The sequence below is a fragment of the Vanacampus margaritifer genome, chromosome 2 (assembly GCF_051991255.1).
Source record: "Vanacampus margaritifer isolate UIUO_Vmar chromosome 2, RoL_Vmar_1.0, whole genome shotgun sequence".
Classification (NCBI taxonomy): domain Eukaryota; kingdom Metazoa; phylum Chordata; class Actinopteri; order Syngnathiformes; family Syngnathidae; genus Vanacampus; species Vanacampus margaritifer.
Genome location: NC_135433.1, coordinates 48119881 through 48139833, shown reverse-complemented (window position 1 = coordinate 48139833; position 19953 = coordinate 48119881). Strand labels below are relative to the sequence as shown.

General features: G+C 39.8%; 3 protein-coding genes across 4 annotated transcripts; all 3 read right to left on the bottom strand.

Annotated features, from left to right (window-relative positions):
* Positions 1 to 399: 399 nt before the first annotated feature.
* Positions 400 to 6019, bottom strand: spsb3a (splA/ryanodine receptor domain and SOCS box containing 3a). Of its 2 annotated transcripts, none has more exons than XM_077559503.1 (7): positions 5520 to 6019; positions 4895 to 5099; positions 4615 to 4789; positions 4351 to 4538; positions 4161 to 4263; positions 3925 to 4050; positions 400 to 2032 (listed from the first exon to the last, which is right to left on the bottom strand). In XM_077559503.1, the coding sequence occupies exons 2-7, from the start codon at positions 5018 to 5020 to the stop codon at positions 1638 to 1640; spliced, it is 1113 nt and encodes a 370-aa protein (XP_077415629.1). In that variant the 5' UTR covers positions 5021 to 5099; positions 5520 to 6019; the 3' UTR covers positions 400 to 1637. The 2 variants fall into 2 exon arrangements, with proteins under 2 accessions (XP_077415629.1, XP_077415630.1); XM_077559504.1 differs by having other exon boundaries at positions 400 to 2029.
* A 184-nt stretch (positions 6020 to 6203) lies between these two features.
* On the bottom strand, positions 6204 to 14141 carry atp6v0ca (ATPase H+ transporting V0 subunit ca). Its single transcript, XM_077558655.1, has 3 exons — positions 13904 to 14141; positions 11373 to 11556; positions 6204 to 7299 (listed from the first exon to the last, which is right to left on the bottom strand). Exons 1-3 carry the CDS (start codon positions 13977 to 13979, stop codon positions 7095 to 7097), a joined length of 465 nt encoding a protein of 154 aa, XP_077414781.1. The 5' UTR covers positions 13980 to 14141; the 3' UTR covers positions 6204 to 7094.
* A 1080-nt stretch (positions 14142 to 15221) lies between these two features.
* Positions 15222 to 19235, bottom strand: ypel3 (yippee-like 3). Its single transcript, XM_077559640.1, has 5 exons — positions 18903 to 19235; positions 17547 to 17665; positions 17102 to 17145; positions 16599 to 16707; positions 15222 to 16377 (listed from the first exon to the last, which is right to left on the bottom strand). The coding sequence occupies exons 2-5, from the start codon at positions 17661 to 17663 to the stop codon at positions 16288 to 16290; spliced, it is 360 nt and encodes a 119-aa protein (XP_077415766.1). The 5' UTR covers positions 17664 to 17665; positions 18903 to 19235; the 3' UTR covers positions 15222 to 16287.
* Between the last annotated feature and the right edge of the window lie 718 nt (positions 19236 to 19953).

Here is a 19953-nt window from a genome sequence, read left to right as displayed (position 1 = left end):
TTAACAATGTACTATGCCAACATGTTCTGTACATTTGAAGTTAGACAGGCTGGGGGGGGTAGCACCTAGCAACTGGCCATCTTGGAACACGTGAACACGAAATGGCTCCTAAAATATATTAAACAAAAATACTATCAGGAATCATTTTACTCCTTGTGTGAGGTGCACCTGCCTATTCAAAACATGTTCAAAGTATTTAATTCCAAAAATGTAGTTATCTCATTTGCATAATGGCGGTCCATTTATCTATCAACAGTCATATATTATCAGATTTCAATGAATTATGTGTAATGAGTGTAAATTATTTCAGTGCATGTGCTCAGCCTCCATACTGTTTGTATTAACTATAAAAGGTAGTGTGGGAAAGTTTGAACTGTGTTTTTCACAAAACAAAACATGTTTCTGCAGATTCAGCATTCACTTTAATTTCATCGCAAAATCATGCTGGTGAAAAAGAGCAAGTGAAAAGCCTTCAAATAATATATTAATAATAAACTGAAAATGGTACATGTCTTCTTCATGGAACGACACAATAGTAAGTGCTTTTATACATCAATAATAGATGAATAGTGTGAAAGAGCAAACAAAATTAACAGCAATTGAAGTTATCATAACCGCAGGGGAAAATTGTATTTAGCACTAGAAACAGAGGCCTTGCGGTATTAGCGCCACTTTTGCCGTAATGTAACAGACAATTTTTTTTCAGAAAGAACAAAATACTTGTATGCTTTGTAACTTCAGTCATGATGGTCTTGAGGCATTAACATGAGCGGTCATGAGAGCCCAGATGTGGAGTCAAACTGAATCCAACTGGTTGTCTCAATAAGACAAGAATTAGAAATACGTAATTTGTCCAATCATATTTGGACAAAATAACATGTACTATGATTCCAATCATTTTAATCCCAAAGAGGTGAATGTTTCTAGGCAACAAATCTAAAAAATACAAATATTGTAGGTTTTTTGGTGTTTTAATAAAAATGACCTTCTTCTAAATGTTAAAAAGTTGACTGAGATGTTTGTAAAGTATATAAAAAAACTTTTTTTCCTTTTTTTTTTTTTTTAAATCTCAACATGATGCAGCAGTAAATAAAGGCAGTTGAATGCAACACTTATAACCAGAGGGGAAAAAAGACTTGGTCCTTCCTTTGGAGCATTTTATGAAGTGCACTCAAAAGTAGCCCACTTCTTCATAATCTTGACAAATAATCTAACTCATCTGCAAAAGGCAAGATTATTTGTGATATTTGAGATTGCATTAAGTTTAAGAATATGCACTATTTGCATACAAAACAACTAAGAACATAGCTCATTCTAAGTGACCCACTTTTTCCAGAAAAACACTCAAAATGGCCGCCATGTTAGAGACTTCAGTGTTGCACTCATATTAAAAAACAAATCCATGTTGACGAATGGCAAGAGATATCTACAGCTGATGTCTTTTTGCTACAGTAGTCCTGCTTTGGATCCCAAGTGTATGATGGTAACAAAGTCGTATTCGTGGCATGAGAAGACCGTTCCCTTCCTTGCGGTTATTTTCTGCAACACTGCGACACACTTGAAGGGAAGGTTTTGAGGCAGGTATTTCAATCTTGTCGTAACAGTAACATCCGCTTGGTTTAAGGCAGCGCAGGACCTCAAGTCCAGCGGCACCTCTTCCTCTGGCAGGCCTCGGGGTCGGACGTACAGCCCTCCGAGTCGCTCTCGGAAGACGACGGGCCGGCCGAGGGGGCGACGGCCGAGCGCGGGGAACGTTCGGGGACGTCTGCGATTTCGTTCGCGGCGCCGCCGTGGAGATTGAGCAGCCAACCCAGTTTGTTGTGCAGCAGGTGGCGGAGTCCCGGCGGCAGGGGCAGCACATCCAGGGTGTCTGTGCAGTCTGGCAGGAGCTGGCGTAGGCGAGCGCAGCACAGGTACAAAAGGGAGGTGGGCGCAGAGCAGGATCGGATCACCTTCATGCTGCTTTTGGCTGCTGTGGAGCACGCCATGGGGTAAAACCTCTTGTTCTGCAGATCTGTGGCCGCGATACCTGCTTTGACAAACGAGGCGTTCAAACTATCCACCTGCATCACACATTTTAATCACATCGTAGAATTTGGATTAATCGCTTAATAATTTTTCAAAATTTGAAGAGCACCGGTTATGTGTTAATTCTTTTGACATTTAATATTATGAGGACGCTCATCCTCCTTTTTTCTAATTAGTTAATTACTTGCATAATTTAAAATGGGGAAAAAATGACTCAAATATTTTGACATGAACAAATACTCTAAATGTCATACGCAAACATTTATTCAATGCTTTACTTTAATGCATGTAATTATGCTTATTGCTAAAAAAAAAAACCTGTGCTACCTTAAACGTAGCCATTCGCTGTCACGCTAAAGGATAATCTATGGTCAAAATGAATAGTGCGATTAATCTGCGTTAATTTATGATTAATGCGATATTTTTTTGTGATTAATTAATCAGTTAACGCTTTCACTTTGACATCAATAATAAAGGCTGAATCTATCATCACTTTTTAGGGAAATGAGCCATAACTGTTCTAAAATATAATCCAGTATTTTATGCAGTGGTTAGGAATGTGTCTCCTGCATGGTTATAATAGTTTTGGACTATTCATTATAGTTTGTTTTGTTTTTAATTCAGTTAACTTGAATTAGTTTTTAGAGCAAGCTTCTTAATTTTTAGTTGTTTTTCTTTGTTTAATGCTTTGCTTTAGTATTGTTTTTTTAATAAGGTTTAGTATTAGTTTTTTGTCAGGTGGTTCACTATTATTGTGTAATGCAGTGTTTCGGAGTCCTGGTCCTCATGGGACAACTATCCAGCCTGTTCTCCATGTCTCCCTATTCCAACAAAGGTGATTCCAATGATCAGCTCATCAGCAAGCTCTGGAGAAGCCTGATATTGATCATCCTCACCTGTGTTGGAGAAGGGAAGCTTGGAAAACAGGTTGGATAGTGTTCCCAGTGGACCAGGGTTGGGAAACATTGGTGTAATAAAGGAAAATACAATTCTCAAATGGCTGTTTGACCTTCGTTCTTCTGTACGGACATACAGCAATACGAAATAAATACATATAAAAAAAAAACCTCTTAAGGCTCATGTAAGATATCAAAGATGAAGGGAAGGCCATTTTCACAACAATTATAGTTTCAGTTAGTTGTATAAACGTCAGATGTAATTTCAGTTACTGGTAGTTTTCATTTTTGTAAAACCATTTTCCTTTTTATTTATTTTGTTACCAAAAATGTTTTTACAATTAGCCTACCACCAATTATTATTAACATTTATTATTTGGAGTGAACGCATGAGCCCGGCGACCACGAGCTAGCATGTGCGACGAGCAAGAACTCACTGGAGAGGCTAACAAGAGCGGCTAGCGGGAGAAGCTAGCAAATGCTAGCGAGAGCGAAGCAGACGGCGACACGTGGCGGGAGCCCGAATAAGGTAGTCGCGGTCGACCCATTGGGTCCGACATTAGCTGCAAGTACCACATGACAAGAGGCTAACTACTTTTGCAAAATTCTTCTCCTTCGGACATCTGTAGCAGAAAGATGGTTGCAAAACATGTCAGCCTCTTGTAAGGCACGGCACGACTTATGTAATATAATTAGCGATCACCAGACCAACGATTTTATATATTACATATTTGAAAAAAGTACATTGAAGTGAGAGAAACATTTTTTGTTCTTTCATATTATTGAAATCAATAGTGTCTATTTTTATTTTTATGAATGATTTTTTTTTCACCACTAGATGGCGCTAAAGTATACACACTGTCCATTTAACTATAACCTTGCCCCCCTTGGATTTAGTGCATTTTTATTGTTATTATTATTTTGTGTATCTTTTCAGCAAAACTCAATTTTGCCGATTATGTGTGGTTAAAATATTCCACTGGCTTTTTTTTAAACTTACCGATGCACTTGCGATTCTTAAAGAATGTGAGCGTGCCGTGCCACGTGTCCAGATGAACCCCAATGATGGAGCCCTGGCCAAACCGAGAGGAAAAGTTCATCTTGTCTCCTTTATGATGCAACAAGCCTGTCAAAAAACAACACATGAAGACACCTGCAGCTGTATTGAGAACTATTGATATCTTACATTTAAAGGTGTTTGCTCGTATTATTTTTGTGCAAAATGGAGTCTCGTACCAGTGTAAGACAGACCCCAGCTGTCCACATCTTTTCCCAAAAGGCTGCAGAACGAATGCCTGTATTTGTCAAGGTTGACATCAGAAGTACCGATTCCAACCATCTGGGAAAAGTGACAATTCAGAGAACACATCCACTTCAGCTTCATAACGACAAAGCTGGTTTCTATTTTTCCATCCAGTGCGCATACCATGTCTGTTCCATAAACGGGGGACGTCATCTTGATTTCCCAAAAGTGTTGCCCTTCCGCCAGCTCCTTGGAACCGCGGATTGCAGCCGTGCCGCAGCTGTATTCGGAGTGAAAGTTGACTTCACGATTGTCGCAGCTGAGTGATGTTGCAGTTGATCGGCTGCCGGCATCCCAAACCCAGTCAAAGTCTAAAAATGGTCAAAAGAGTCAAGAGTCAAACATTTGGCGGGATACAATAACAATGTAGCTCACACTATACCAGACCTTGATCATCCTCTCCACAGTGACAGTCTTTGACTTGGTAAAAACCTCTCCGATGATGGATGGTCTCAGTCTGGTAGTCACAGCCACAGTAAGACTCTCCAGTCACGGGCACAGCGCTGGGCACCGGAGGGACCATCACCGTCGAGTAGTCGGCCTCCGAATCAGAATCGCTGTACTTGAGAGCAGAAAACAACAAACAGGAATTCAGAGATAATAAATGCCATACATTTCTTCAGTGTTTGAATTGCATGCTCAAAAGAAACTGCAGATAAGCGCTAACCTCCAGGCGCTCATAGCCCCATCCGTCACTTTCAGAGGCCAAGACGAGCGCTCTTGCATCAGCATCTCGCCGTATTCCACCCCAGACGTACCGCCACGCGCGGCTGCTCCTGCCTCGCCTGGACATGGCAGCAACCACGATCTTGACTCTCACTTGGCCGTCACGTTGAATCGAGATGCGAAGGTGTCAAACAGCATCTGCCCAGCTGCCGCAAGGGCACAAATGTTTTTTTTTTAATGAAGCCAGTGACTATTAATCATATGTTGTATGATTAGCCTGCATGTACGTAACTCACTATGTAATTTTAGATTATCATCAAAAACTATTAGCAAAATGTTCACATGCTGGATGATTGCAACATCGTGGCTCTAACAACGATGCCTTAACATGTGACGCTTTTTTAAAGTCATCGAACCGAGTGACCAGCTATCGCTTAATAGCATATTAGCTTTTCTTAAATGTTAAATTTACACACTTCAAAAATTATTCTTGCCTTATGCGAAATTGTTGAACGCAGACTTAACTGGCAGCGAACGCGTTGTTAGTTTCCCATATAACATGAAAATGCAGAGCAAACATACAAGCTAGTTAGCTTTCGTTTGTAGCATTGTAGCATCAACGTTACCTGCCCGTTGACAACGTAACAGACAATCTTCATGAAAGGCGCAGATCCACAGACGGCGGAGGAATGTGTGACTGTCAAGGGTTTTTTCTTCTTCTCTATTTTTGCCTGACACAATTTATTTAGTGTGATCGTAAACAATAACACGCAAGCAGATGTGGAGCGATCCCCACTTTGCGCCTATTCCCTTTCCGGAAGTTTTCAATGGAAACGATACAAATAGACATAAAGGAAGCTGTTAGTTAATTATATGTGCAGTATACTATTACATTACATATTTTATGTAGATATATTATGCCATCAAAAACTGTTCATAAAACAATCCACCCATTTTCTGAACAAAGTACCATAAATACGATACAAAACTAGCAAACAGTACAAGTGTTAATATCAGAGAAATCAGCAATATTAATAAATTATCGACAGTATTACATTAATGTGTATCGTATTTCTGCTCTAAAGTGAACGTGCGTGTCGCAATTTAAGCAAAACAAGTTGCTCAACCAATGTTTTCTTTAACTACACTTCCCGTCACGCACTACATACAGCAAGAACTACTTTTTGGGAGCTTCCATCTGGGGGGGGGGGGGGATTATCTTTTTCATTTTAAAAACCTTTTTAAATTACAGAAGGCTTTATTTGACTCGTTTATTTTTTTATTTTTTAAGAAATAGCTTGACCACAAGGTTCTAGAGGATGAGTTTTATTTGGAAATCTGACTAGCACAGTTGAACAGTGACCTTAAAACAAACAAAATCAAGACAGCAGAACTACAAGTTAACAATAAGTGTCTGAGGATGTCATAGTAAACATAAATTCACTTGCACACATGATGCACTCAGATCACGCACGCATTTTCAACCTCATTGTAACATGTGGACATCCTCCATAATAAATCACACTACATCCAGAGGAATTTCAAGCACTTAGAACAATTACCAACAGTGCAGTTACTCTAACTATACACAGATAATTTATATATTTTAATGTATATAGGGTATTTCATAAACAGTACTCCATTTAGATAGTTTCATCAAGTCTTCACAGCGTTCCATAAATAGCACAAAAAAAAAGAAAGAAAAAAAAGACAGCTTTTCACTGCTGTGATTCAAAAATGGTCCTCAAAAAGAACATAAACATTAACAAAAACACTGATGTGCACAATTCCGCTGTAGTGTCGGATAAGAGTGACAAAAGCAGAAATTAAGGGGGGACGGGGGGTGGACGTTGATACTCAGCACATCACAAACTGATTACTACATTTACAAGGGGTGACCACTGTACAGGATAAGATCAGACAACACATCAGGCAGACTGTCCACACATCATCCCACAACAGCCAACACATCTTCATGCCCGCTCTGTACACCACCGCACCTGACACAACCGGATGGCTTGGAAAATACAATTTGGACAGATCACAACTAGTGATGACAAAACTGCCAGGTCCAACGGCAACTCGCCTCAGTTTGCCATCCCATCCTGTCAGGCCCTCTTGGTGTCATGGAAGTTGGTGAAAATCTATTTGTTCTCGCTGCTTGGATGTGGAATGAATGAAATGGTGCTGGATGCAGACGCTTATTTCGTAGATAGGATAAGAGCCACGATCAGGCCGTAAAGCCCCAGCACCTCGGCGAAGATCAGGATCAAGATCATGCCCACGAAGAGGCGGGGCTGCTGGGCCGTGCCTCTCACGCCGGCGTCGCCTACGATGCCGATGGCGAAGCCGGCCGCCAGACCGCTCAGGCCCACACTCAGACCGGCGCCTAGATGAAGGAAGCTCCTGGTGAAGGAAACACAAACAAAAAGGTGACAACACTGAACAAAATGTCCAAACCAAGAAAGTTGATGTGCTTAAAGCTCGCCATGCACGTGACTGTCACAAAGAGGTGTGGCATCCATCGTGCATTACAAGAGCTTCCACAACTAAAATGCTGTTTCTAGCTTTTTTTTGGTTTACAATTGATCATTTCAGTCAGGGCCTCCTGGTGTGCGGCGGACCTAAGAGTGACAAGGAAAAGAAGGGAACGTTTGGAAAGCAGCAGACTGACAGCAGGGCTGTGCTGTGTGTGAGGGCACAAGTGTCCGAAACATTGGACGAGGTCCCATACAACAGCTGCATCTCATACTGTTTAGTTTTGACTAAGACGATTCAGCAACCTTTCCTGTCAAAAGAGCCATTTTAGGTCAAATAAATAACCAACAATTTAAAACATTTGAAACATTGTGACTAACGAAACCGTGTGTTGGTGTTAGTCTAATGTACTGAGGGCCCAAGAGCTAATTGCACCAATACAGAAAAATATAAAAAACAGATTTTTTTTCTGGTGGCAATTTTCATACTTCATTTTTAGACTTTTCTGCCTTTCTGTCAAATTTATGATTGTTGGCGATTTTATGGACATATGGTAATTTCATGCCTTTCTTCTTCCTTTTTTGGGGGGACATTTTATGGCTATTTTTTACATTTTTGTCCTGCGTTTTTTTCTAACAGTTTTCTGAGATTTTTTGCAATTTTGTAGACATTTTTAAAGTAATATTCTGCTTTCTAAAAGTAAATGGCTTAGAGATGATTTCATAAAAATAAAAATAAAGTACTAAAAGTGTGCATGTATGTTGCCATGGCAACACAAAGATAGCATTTGTTCAAGCATTAACGACTTCCTACTAGTAGCTCCTAACATAAAGATGTTGGAACTGTTGATATGCATCTTTTTAACATACTAGACACTAATTACTACTTTCCTATTAGGCAGGGCAGTGGCACCATTTTTTGGCATCTTAAGTATGCTCTAGGGACAACCTCAAAATATGCAGACATTTTGCCAATATGCAAGTTTTTCAGCAAACGGTTGAGGAAAGGTTCCATAGGAAAAAAATGCAAAGGGTGAATTTGTGAATAGCGGAGTGGCAATAATTGCTGATTCACAATATATGCCATTAAAAGAGAGAGTTGAGAACTTGGAAATGAAGCAAATCTAAATGGGGCTGGAGAATACAAGCATTCTTTCTGGATGTATGAATGTATGTTACTCATCAACGGAAGGCTGTTTACCTTTCAATTTAGCTTGTAGCAGACATGTGTGACGTCACGCACAGCATGCTGTGATCATGACATCTCTGATCAACTGTTGAAAGGAGACGCAATTTCGCCACTTTCATCCATAACCGCTTCAAACTTCAAAGCGTAATGTAAAGATATGATTTCTTTATGATAGGCATTATTGTTCATGTTTGATGTATTTTGTGACAGCTACTACGACTGTTTGAAAGCGCTAAATATTTGAGTAACCAAACTACTACCTTTGTGAAATTGTGAAGGCAGATTTTTTGGGGAGACAGGTTTTGTATTGGAATTTGGTTAGACTGTGCAGGTGTGCCTAATGTCGTGGCAGGGGAGAGTACATTTTGCGGTGAGGCATCATTTGGCAATCAGTCTTGTATCGGTAATTATCATCAACAGGCTTGGGGAGTAACGGAATACATGTACCGCCGTTACGTAATCAGATTCAGGGATGTGATTTGACCAAAGTGAAATTATCTGAAAATTTAGCCGGAGGTCTGGGGGCCGCTGGCACCCAGCTAGGTCCAGGGCAGTGCCTTGGTGGGGGGACAAGGGGGGCTTCTTCGCCCCCCTGGAGCTCATGGGTTTTCCGTGTTTTTAAGTACTTTCAATGCACTCACATGACAAAGAAATAGACAAAACAACAGCATAAATTTTCAATGTATATTGAACTATCCCATATAAAATGGCAGTTTTAGTCAACTCAAAATCAGTCACATTCAAAAACATTGGACTGCCTTTGCTTTTAAAAACTATCACTGAAAATATCATCATATCTAACTAATGTGATTACTAAGTTAACACATAAATAATGTTGAAGAGTTCAAATTTCATGAACAAATAATTGTATCATGACCAAATGAAAAGTAACTCATATTAGAGCATACCACAAATGTCTTTGTTATAGCAGAAGATGTTATCTGTCGGAGTCATGTGCATACACAATGAACTACTAAAAAAAATAAAATAAAAATCGGATTTTTTTTTTGGAGGGGGGGGAGATAAAAAAAAGCGGAATTCCGCGAATTAGCGGAAAAATCACATCCCTGCAGATTACATTTTTTTTTTTAAACTGTATTCCATTAGAATTACAGGAAAAAAACATGTAGTTAGATTACAGGTACATTTATTAAAAATGGGGATTACTTGGAGGGATTACAATTTCTACGATGAGAGAGCGTGCGAAAGAGTACGAGAGAGAGAGAAACAGAGAGAAACAGAGAGAAACAGAGAGAGAGAGAGAGAGAGAGAGAGAGAGAGGGACAGAGAGAGAGAGAGAGAGGGACAGAGCGAAAGAGCAAGAGGGAGCGTGCGCGAGTGGAACCGTTGATACATGTCGGGGAGGTGGGAACAAACTGACTAGTCGTGTCCTCCACACGTGGGCAGTTTGAAAAAGGGAGGAGGAAATGACGACCGGTATTTACTGGAACTTACTCGGAGCGAAAGTTTGAGCTGAGAGTCCAGCGGCATGCTACGCGCTGTAGCTTCTTGCTAGCTAGCCCGCTAGCCTACAACCATATTATGAGTTGCACCTTCCAAACAAATCTTCCTCCCACCAATTCAATATTTAAACATCACGCACAACATATACACGGCTAAACTTGTGACTGGGATAAAAGTTCATTTTGCAGTTGATGTCACGCATCATTATCTTCATTGGATCGATCGATTCATCTATCTATCCATCGACTAATTTGAACTCCTCCTGCTAACGGTGATCCACGTTTCATCCTTTGGTGCCGAAACCAAAGAGGTGATGTTGAATGAACCCCTACAAAATGGCTACCCCTCAAGAGAAGGCGCAATGTGTCTTATGGTTTATTGAAACAAAATCGGATAGGCAGCGAAACTACAGAACTAAGTATGGAAGAAATCCACCATCACGTCCGTTAATTCGTGCATGGCACAAGAAATTTATGGAGACAGGGACAGTGTTAGATAAAGGAAGGAATGGGCGACCTTTGACAAACAGGATCCCTGAAACACACAAATGCAGTGTAATAAAAAACTTTAATAAACGCTGAATACAATAGAACAAATCTAAATAAAATATCGAATCAATTGCATTTTTTATAAATTTTTGAAATGGTAGAGACTTTATGGACACCCTGAATATTGTGGTGATATTTTTTTTATTTTGTCTTCATGAGCATACTCAATATTGGAGTAATCCAAAAGTAATCCAGTTACATGACTTTAATATTATGGCACTTGGATTACGTTACTAACTAAATTTTTTAGCAGGTAACTTGTAACTGTAACAGATTACATTTTAAAAGTAACCCTCCCAACCCTGATCATCAAATACCCATCCCTTGTCTTAATAAAGGAACAACTTGGGAGTTGAAATGACGTCCCAGATGTTTATTTACTACATACTGTGCTCTATTTAATTTGGTGAAACAGCAAACAAATGCAGTTTGACGGGAGGTCGTAATTGATTGTGTGACTTCTCTGCCGTCGACTGGAGTGAATTGTATCCTGGATGACATTGCCAAGCTAACAGCGAGGGCTCCAGCCTGCATTAAGCTGTGGCTATGTTCCATTCAGCAGTGAAGGGCCAAGCACTTGAACTCACCAAGTCACAGCAAAAGCCCTTTTTCCCCGTGTCTGACTCAACTGTCACGATCAAAAACAGAAAGAAAGCCAGACACATCTTGAATGAATTAATTCATGAGTGTTGTTTGATTTCTTGGGTTTTCAGATGACTTTGGGAACTTGACTCTTACAGTGTATTCGACTCCGGCATACAAAAGCGGACAGAAGAGACAGCAGATTGTGATGATTCTTACTTGTAGAGCGTGACCCTCTCTGAGATGTTGTTTGCTATCAGCACTGCCACCACCAGCCCGTAGATGGCGATGATACCCGCCATGACCACAGGAATGATGGACTTCATGATGAGCTCTGGCCTCATCACGGACATGGCGGCGATGCCAGTGCCGCTCTTCGCTGTTCCATACGCCGCGCCTAGAGCTTAGGGAGAAAGATGTGGATAGCTGTTAACACAGCCTTTTGCTTTCCAATGTTAACCATGCAACAACACAGTGTGATCACGAGCTCTCGTTTTAAGTGTGAAAACTGAAATTACAACTCGGACGCATTGGAAGCAAATGAATACAACGCAACAACACCTTAGGTATGTTCCTGTTATTTTCCACGAAATATTTTTAACCATAGGCCCATGTTATCTCATACTGAACAAGAAACAATCATTCATCCGTTTGTCTCCTCAAGTCTTAACATTCTCCCGTCATGTGTGAGACATTGTCGCAACAATTCTGTTCTTCCAAACTTCGAAGCTTGACCGTGTCGGTTGTCCATCGACTGAGCAGCACTGAAATATGGGGTTCCGTTGGCCGATGTGATCATACAACGCCTATCTGCGTTTACTTTTGAAAAGCGCCATTCGGCGTTAGAAAGCGGAGTTCCGAATGCTTTTCAAAATAAACGTGGATATGCGTTGTATGATCACATCGGCCAACCCTAATTTTCCAGGTTTCCTACGCTTACTGTCAGGGCTGAGTGAAGCGTCGGAAGTGAGTCATTCCGGTTAGTTGAACGCTTTCTGAGTTAGTGCATAAACCCTATTATATGATATAAAATTATTATTATTATAAAATTTACCGTTTTTTTCTGCACTATAAGGCGCACTTAAAAGCCTTTTATTTTCTCAAAAAACGTCAATGCGCCTTATAATCCGATGCGCTTTATAAGGGGATCAATATTGATTAAGTAAGCTCCATCTAGTGGATGCTTAACAACTCTAGCCACTAAAGTAGCTTCTATTCCATGCGCCTTATAATGAGGTGCGCCTTATATATGGGAAAAGATTTGAAATAGACCATTTATTGAAGGTGCGCCTTATAATGCGAAAACTATATATATATTGCTGGCGCCGGGCCAAAACCTTGTACCTCTATAGTCACTTTTTAGGAGACCCCAAAAATGGCATGTTCGTTCAACTATTAACATTGCATCCTCAAAGAAAGTAAGCCATTTTCAGGAAATTGTGACATATGAGGTTTTGGTCCGATATATACTGTATAACTGTATTTTAAATATATGAAACATTGAGTCCTCTCTGTGAAAAATACTAAATAAAATATACATGGTTTACTTACATTTACAAAGCACATACAAGTATATGTAGCTTATAGTTTAGTAAAGAGTTACATTTAATCACACCCGTTCTTGATAAGGCCACTCTTAGGAGTTTCACAAGCATCAGGCCTTAATTATACGCCACAGCTAGGCTTTAAATACATTCTCCAAGCAATTTAATACGGTCGAAACTAGTCAAGGTAAAGCACAACCTCTTTTTTGTCTTAAAAAAAACAAAAACACGGGACGCTATAGATTTGTAGACATGATTTTATTTTTTTCCCAATTTAATATGATATTTCACATGTGGATGTCCCGCCACTTCATCACCTGGCAAAATTGTCTTCACGTTTGATAACATTAAAGGTATTGGGCACATTTATCTGTCTCCAAACCCCTTTTAGAAATAAATGGAACTCATGATTTTCCTTGCCGTCTGATTTCAAAATCTGATTTGCATCAATTTGTTGTCTACATGTAATAATAATGATGGTGCGACTGACTAGTGACTAGTCCTGGCTGCACCCCGCCCAAAAATTTGATGGGACAGACTGGCTCTAGCACACCTGTGATTCTAGTGAGGGAAAAGCGGTGCAGAAAATGCATGCATGGATGGGTTCTATTCTATTAATAAAGCACCTTCGAGTTAAACCCCAACTACAATTGAGTTTGACACCCCCGGGATCAAAATATTAATCTAAAGTCCAAGTGGACATAAAGGTGATGCCCTCCACCTTTCGAGATATTTGGAAGAAACGCACAGGGTGTTCCTGGCCCAATGCATGTCAAGCAGGGCAGGCCCTCACGAATGAATGAGTGGATGTGTGCTTTTCTCCTTCACTGTCACACACTGATGTCAGGCCTCAAACAGTCTTTTCCCTCATTTCATTCAAAACTGCTAGGACAAATTGTGTGGTTTTTAATAGGAATATACGATTGCAGTATTTCAAACTATGATATCCGATTGATTGTGCGTCGTTCCATCCGATGACAGCCGAGCTAGCGTCAACTGATGGTCGCTCGCTCCTTCGACGACGGCCGGGTGGTAGCAAGCCGCCCCCCGCCTAATAACACGCATCCCCGGCTAGTGTACGAAGCGTGACCACTTCTTTTTCAATTCGACTGCGCTATTTTGCGGGGGTTGCGATTCGGAGTCCACCACAGCCAAAACTAACGACGAACATCAAATGTCAAAAAATGAAGAAGCAGCTGTAGTTACCACTGAAGACCATGGCCGCAGAGGCTCCCATCACAGCGAAGAAAGGCGAGTATTCGGGGCTCTCCTCGGATGACATTCTCGCAGTATTTACGGGCCCAAGAAGCGACGGGAGAAGGTTATCTTACCGTTTACCTCTATCTCACCGTCAACCTCGGACAGGTTTTACAACGGAGTGTAGCTACAGGCTACAGCGGGCTAGAGGACCGGTGCAGAAGAGGAAAATGGCGAAACGGAAAAAGTCACATGACCAACGGACTCGGAAGGAACCATTTGTGTGGATTCGGGGGTGCTTGGCGCTATAATTATGGAAATAAACTATTTTGATGGCATTATTTCACACTCTGCGAGTCGTTATATATAATAATAGAGTTTTGAATTAATTTGAATGAACACCTTTGATTACAGCAGTTTTATGGACGACATTAAACGTTATGAGTATAATGAACCGTGTTTATAAAGTGGTATATTCTGCTGCAAGTACCTGCAGTTCGGCCATTAGTGTACATTTGTTTTAAATATACTTTTAGCTACAATATTTCGTTAGGGACCCTCCCCCCAAAAAGCATGTAAATACACGCTGAAGAGAAATAAACTAGTCGCTATAAAACTCCCACGTTATTAAAAATGTGGTACCTGAAGTTCGGCCAGTAGTGTACATTTGTTTTAAATATACTTTTAGCTACAAAATTTCGTTACTGACCCTCCCCTCAAAAAAGCATGTACATTCACGCTGAAGAGAAATAAAATAGTCTCTATAAAACTACCACGTTATTAAAAATGTGACATTTTTAAATTAGGGCCAACCTTTCAGTTGCAGGCCTTCGTGTTGGGAAAATATTTCAATACTGTAATCCTTTTCGAATATTGTTCACACGAGTAGTAGTCATGTACCTAATTCCAATACTGTTCAAATAGATTGTTTCCAATTCATCATACATTGTGCCTTTCTTCAAACTACAAGATTTTGTTTTGAACTCAATGGAAGCAGCTTTCTAGTTTGGTAGCCTAGTGTTGACTCACTAAGAAGGTTCTGGGTTCTAGTCAGCAATTTGGCCTTTCAGTGGGGTGTTTGAATCAGCCTTCCTCTCATGGGCCAAAATGTGCCAGCCAAATTCCTGGGAGACCTGTGACTAACCTATTAGGTGCATGTGTATATTTTGTAGCTGTGTATTTGACTTGTTCCATTTCCTTGTACAGTACGGTGCTCCTCCTTACTCTAGAACAGAATAAAAAAGTGCATCTTACAGTCTTAGCGAAATGAATACATTAATTGGCTCAAATTCCATACATGCCAAAAAGAGAAAAGCTGCACCACACATTACAGATGAACTGTATTTTAATGAAAGATCAGAGTAAAATTATACTTTAATGAAAAGAAGCAGACAATAAAAAAATCACCATAAATATGCTACATAATTCTAATCACACATTGCTCAAACATGATTGAGTAAATGGAGATGCAAAGGGCCTCTCATTGTTACACTACACACAAACACGTAGAGGGTCGATCTCTAGAATGTCAGCAAGTAGTGGATATCCTAATTGTGCAGGTAAAACTCCAGGCATACACTGCAAACACAAACTTGAAATTCAGTCCCTGCGAGGACAATTTTACTCAAAACCAAGTAGCTGACACCTACCAGAGAGCCAGTTCTACTATTGACACACCCAGAATTAACTAAAGATGTGCTCTTTGGCCTTCCAAATTCCCCACAAAGCTGAATGAACAAGTACACACGTACATACACACTCACAAACCTACAATCAGCTGGACATGTGTATGGGCATGATTACTAATTCAACAACTTGTATAATTGAAAACTCTGAAGTTACTGATCTTTATATAAAACAAATTATCATAATTGTTCTAAAATAAAAATATCTTCGCGGCTTGCAAAATCTGCATTTTTGGCCAGATATATCTAAAATCGACATTGTAAACTTAGGAGTGGGGGAAAAACAGGACTACGAGTGCAAGGTCACCATTTTTTGACTTGCACCAACCTTGCCCCGACCAAGCCAGTCTTGCTTATCGATTAATGATACCAGGTTCATCACTCAAGCACACGTCTAAAAATCCAACAACCACACACGTGCCCGTGAGTTATTCCACACACAAACCTTACAGTCATTCACACCTGCCCTAAGCACAGCTTGCAATTGGGACTGCATTATCAGAAACCTTGCTGTGGCTGCTGGAAAACACACGGAGAAAGGAGGAAGATAAGGCATCACATGCTATTCATGGCAAAGCCATAGAGAGTGAAAGTGTGGCACAGCGATGACTCGAGCGCGGGATGAGGAAGCTACACTGGAACCCTGCTAAGACGAGGGGATGCAACTTGGAAAAAAAGAGTCATGGAGAGCAATGAAGATTTTCCCTCTCAGTCCCAGCCGTTGTCTTTTATCATGTGGGACAACTCGATGATGTACTTCCCTTCCTTGTACTTCTGACTCAGTTCAAAGGCTTGTTCCTGTGAAAAGGAGATGTCAGTTAGGACAAGACAAATGTAAATTCCAATGTTTTGCAATTTCAAAATTATCTATCGCAGTAGTTTTTTTTTATTTAATTTTTTTTTACAACAACAAAAATAAGCAGGTGAGGAAAACTGTTTATTTGTTCATTGTGTCTTTAAATCAAAATAAGATAAGTAAGGACAAATTAATTCTAACATGTGCATGTATGGACACTTACATATTTCCAGCCCAGAGTGGTGTGGCAGTTTTCACAGTAGATGTCAGCCACTGCATGAAGTCCCGTGAGCAGCAGTCTTTCCTCTGCAGGACCACAGCCGATGTTCACTCTGAAAATAATCAGATGTCCCAATTTGCTCCAACAATGCAGTCATGCTTTCACTGAAACAAAGACATTTTTCAGGGCTCAACAAAATGAAACTAACTCAGATCAGAGCCAGTGTATTACTGACCTACTAACCCAACAGTAGCATGGCTGACACCAGACTTCAAGGTCCACTCATGAGTAAATCAAATGATCTGGTTTGTGTCAACATGTCTGATACTAGAAAATGTTGAAGCTACAACTGGACTAACTAAAACATAATAATGGAAGGAAAAAACCTAACAATTCGATCTCTAACCCTAATTTGATAACCCTTTTGATTCTAAAGGTGACTGATTTAATTTTTATTTTAAGTAAATTAGTTTAACATCAAGTCATCAAAAAGTCAAAATACTCACACAGAGTTGAAGAGGTAAGCCCTGCCTTGACTTCCTTGGAAAGACTAGACGACACAAAGGAGAAAAATCACAGATCATGAAAATATTTCAAGACTATCTTGGAACCTAACCAGATCTTTAGGGTTTTGTGTCAGTCCAGTTTTACCAGTTTCACATGACAATGAATCTCTGGTACAGTAAGGGATGTCCTAGTCTCTGATGATGTTGATGTAGCAGTCTACACTTCTATTACTTCTCATGTTCACAATTTAAGCAAAAAAAAAAAAAAAAAAAGAGAAAAGGCTATGAAAAAGTCATACTATATTTCTTGCACATTGTTTACATTACACTAGTAGTGCATGAGTGTGATGTTGATGATGATGATAGTGCAGTAGTGCCCTTAGATGCATATGAAAATGCAATGGCCACGTGAAGTGATAAATACAACAAAAAGGTGGCAGCTGACCTTTGAGATTAGATCATCATGGTTGGCCAGATGGGCGCGGCAGTGCACACAACTGTAGCGGCGGTGGCACGAATCCAGGTAAGCCTGGAACGTTTTGGCTTTTGTCAGCTTCACCATTTCTGAAGAAAGAAAGGGTTGCCACATTATTCTTGCTCATGCGGGATCTTTCTGAGAAACCGATCCCTGCAACACTGATGATGTCAACAACATAGTATGTACTGATGACATTTGATTAGACAAGGACTATTTTATTGTATAGAGCAGTGATTTCCTACTGGGGTGCCATGCCACAGTAGTCATCTCGTGCACGACAGGAAATTACTTCATTCCACTTTCTTAATTACGGTAATACTTTTTGTGATGTTTTTGTTGGGCAATGTGCCGTGAGATTTTTCAAATTTAAATTTGTGGCTTGGCTGAAGAAAGGTTGGGATGCACTGCATCCAATTTTACTTAACTGGATTAAAAATGGTTAACTACAAATAATGTTGTTAGCCAAATAGTATAACAGTTCAAGTCATTTTTAATTTACTTTCAGTCAGTGTAGATTCCCATTCTTCTGGGTCATGGTAATCTCAAAGGTTGAATCCAGACTAGACTCTTCTTGCTTGTTAATTTTTTCTTGTTTTCAAAAAGAACAATGCAATTATGCTGTTAGGCTGACGATAAATCTTCAATGCTTTTCTATTAGGTACTTAATTGAATCATGCATTTGTTTGTTTTTTTGTGGTATGCCATGGCATTTTTCCTCAAATAAATGTGCATTGTCTCAATAAAGGTTGGGGAATACTGGTAAAATCACATTTGATAGCAACTTGGTTTTGATTTACAAATATTGTACATGGCAAGTTGGCAACAAAATTAAAGTTGAGGTTTCTGAGTTTAAGCAATTAACATTTGCATATCATAAAGCAAAGATTATTGCCATCTGCAATAGAGATATTATTGGAAAACAATGATCTTAAATGTATATATTTCTTCACATTTGGTTTGGAAAATGGATGGATGGATGGATGACTGGCTAAGTCAAAACACGTACAGCATGGCCAAATCTAAATTCCCTCAAATTATATGTTCAGACATGTCTATCATCATGGCATCTTCCTTCAACACAAAAAAAAACTGTTAACAATGATCACCACCCCAACTCGACTTAGTATGAAAGCACCAACAAAAATTTAGTATTATACATTACAACACCAGGTCTAAAATACAGTACAGAAACCTGATCAGATCGATCAGCACCCGCTCGGACCTAGCCTGTTTGAAATTAGCATGTTGGCTAGCTACGCACAGTCACAACATTGCAGTAGCTCAAATGCGCACTGCAGCTTATTCCCGCGCGGAGACACTTACCTCCTGATGTCAGGACTCTTCTTTTTCTACACAGGGTGGATCGATATGATTGTCACCTGGAGAAAAAAAGGACTAAAACGACACGAAGCGCCTGTAGGCTCACAACAGCAGTCGACCACGCGTTGACGTCTCGGACAATAAAGACAATACGGAAGGCTTCTATTTATGACATGCAGTGCCGCGATTCTTTGCAAAAATGTAATAGTTTCCAACGAATATTTCTTCGTTAAAAAAGAGCTAAATTCGACCAAGCTGGCAATTTGTCAAGTTCGTGACTAGATGCACCGCGGACAGATGAAAAATGAGGTTTGTTTATAAAAACACACTTAGGGGGGATGTCTGAAGCACATGGGAGGGCAAAACAAAAGATTTGGACCAATAGAAGCTGTGGAATAAACTGTAGAATGTGGGTCAACCAATCAGATTGGCCTTCACGTGAGCTTCGTTCGTACTGTTCCCAAAGCACTGGCTTATCATTTCCTGCTTTTGGTTTGGGGATTTGGATCCAATTTACTGTAATTTACTGAACTATACCCCTAGTTTTACATAGTTAAGGTAATGCATTGGCTTTAAAATATTTTTCAGGGCTTTTTATTTACTTGAAATGTTAAATTACTGCATAATGTAGGTCAGTTCCACGTAAATTGTGATCTTGCGTTAAGATGTGACCAGAAAGTAAACTTTTTTGAAAATGAGATCTACTTCTTGGGTAGTGATTAATGAGAAAGGCTACGAGTTTGACACACGCTTCTGAAACAACGAGTTTCCTCAAATTATTTCAATATGTAAGACTTTATTAAAAAAAAAACTGCAAGTGTTGACATTTTTAAATGATCATTTTTACAATATTACTATGTCCCATAACCTGTAAGTTAGTTTTAGAACAGGTCCACGAGATATTCATGTGGTTTTGGGGGGGCTACCGGTGTTGTTGACACCTGCCCTAGACTAACAGACACAAATTATTTATTTTCCAACAAATGTAATTTTCTATGTTGTATGCTACATTACTTAAACGACCCATTGCAAATTACATTTCTCAAAGAATCAA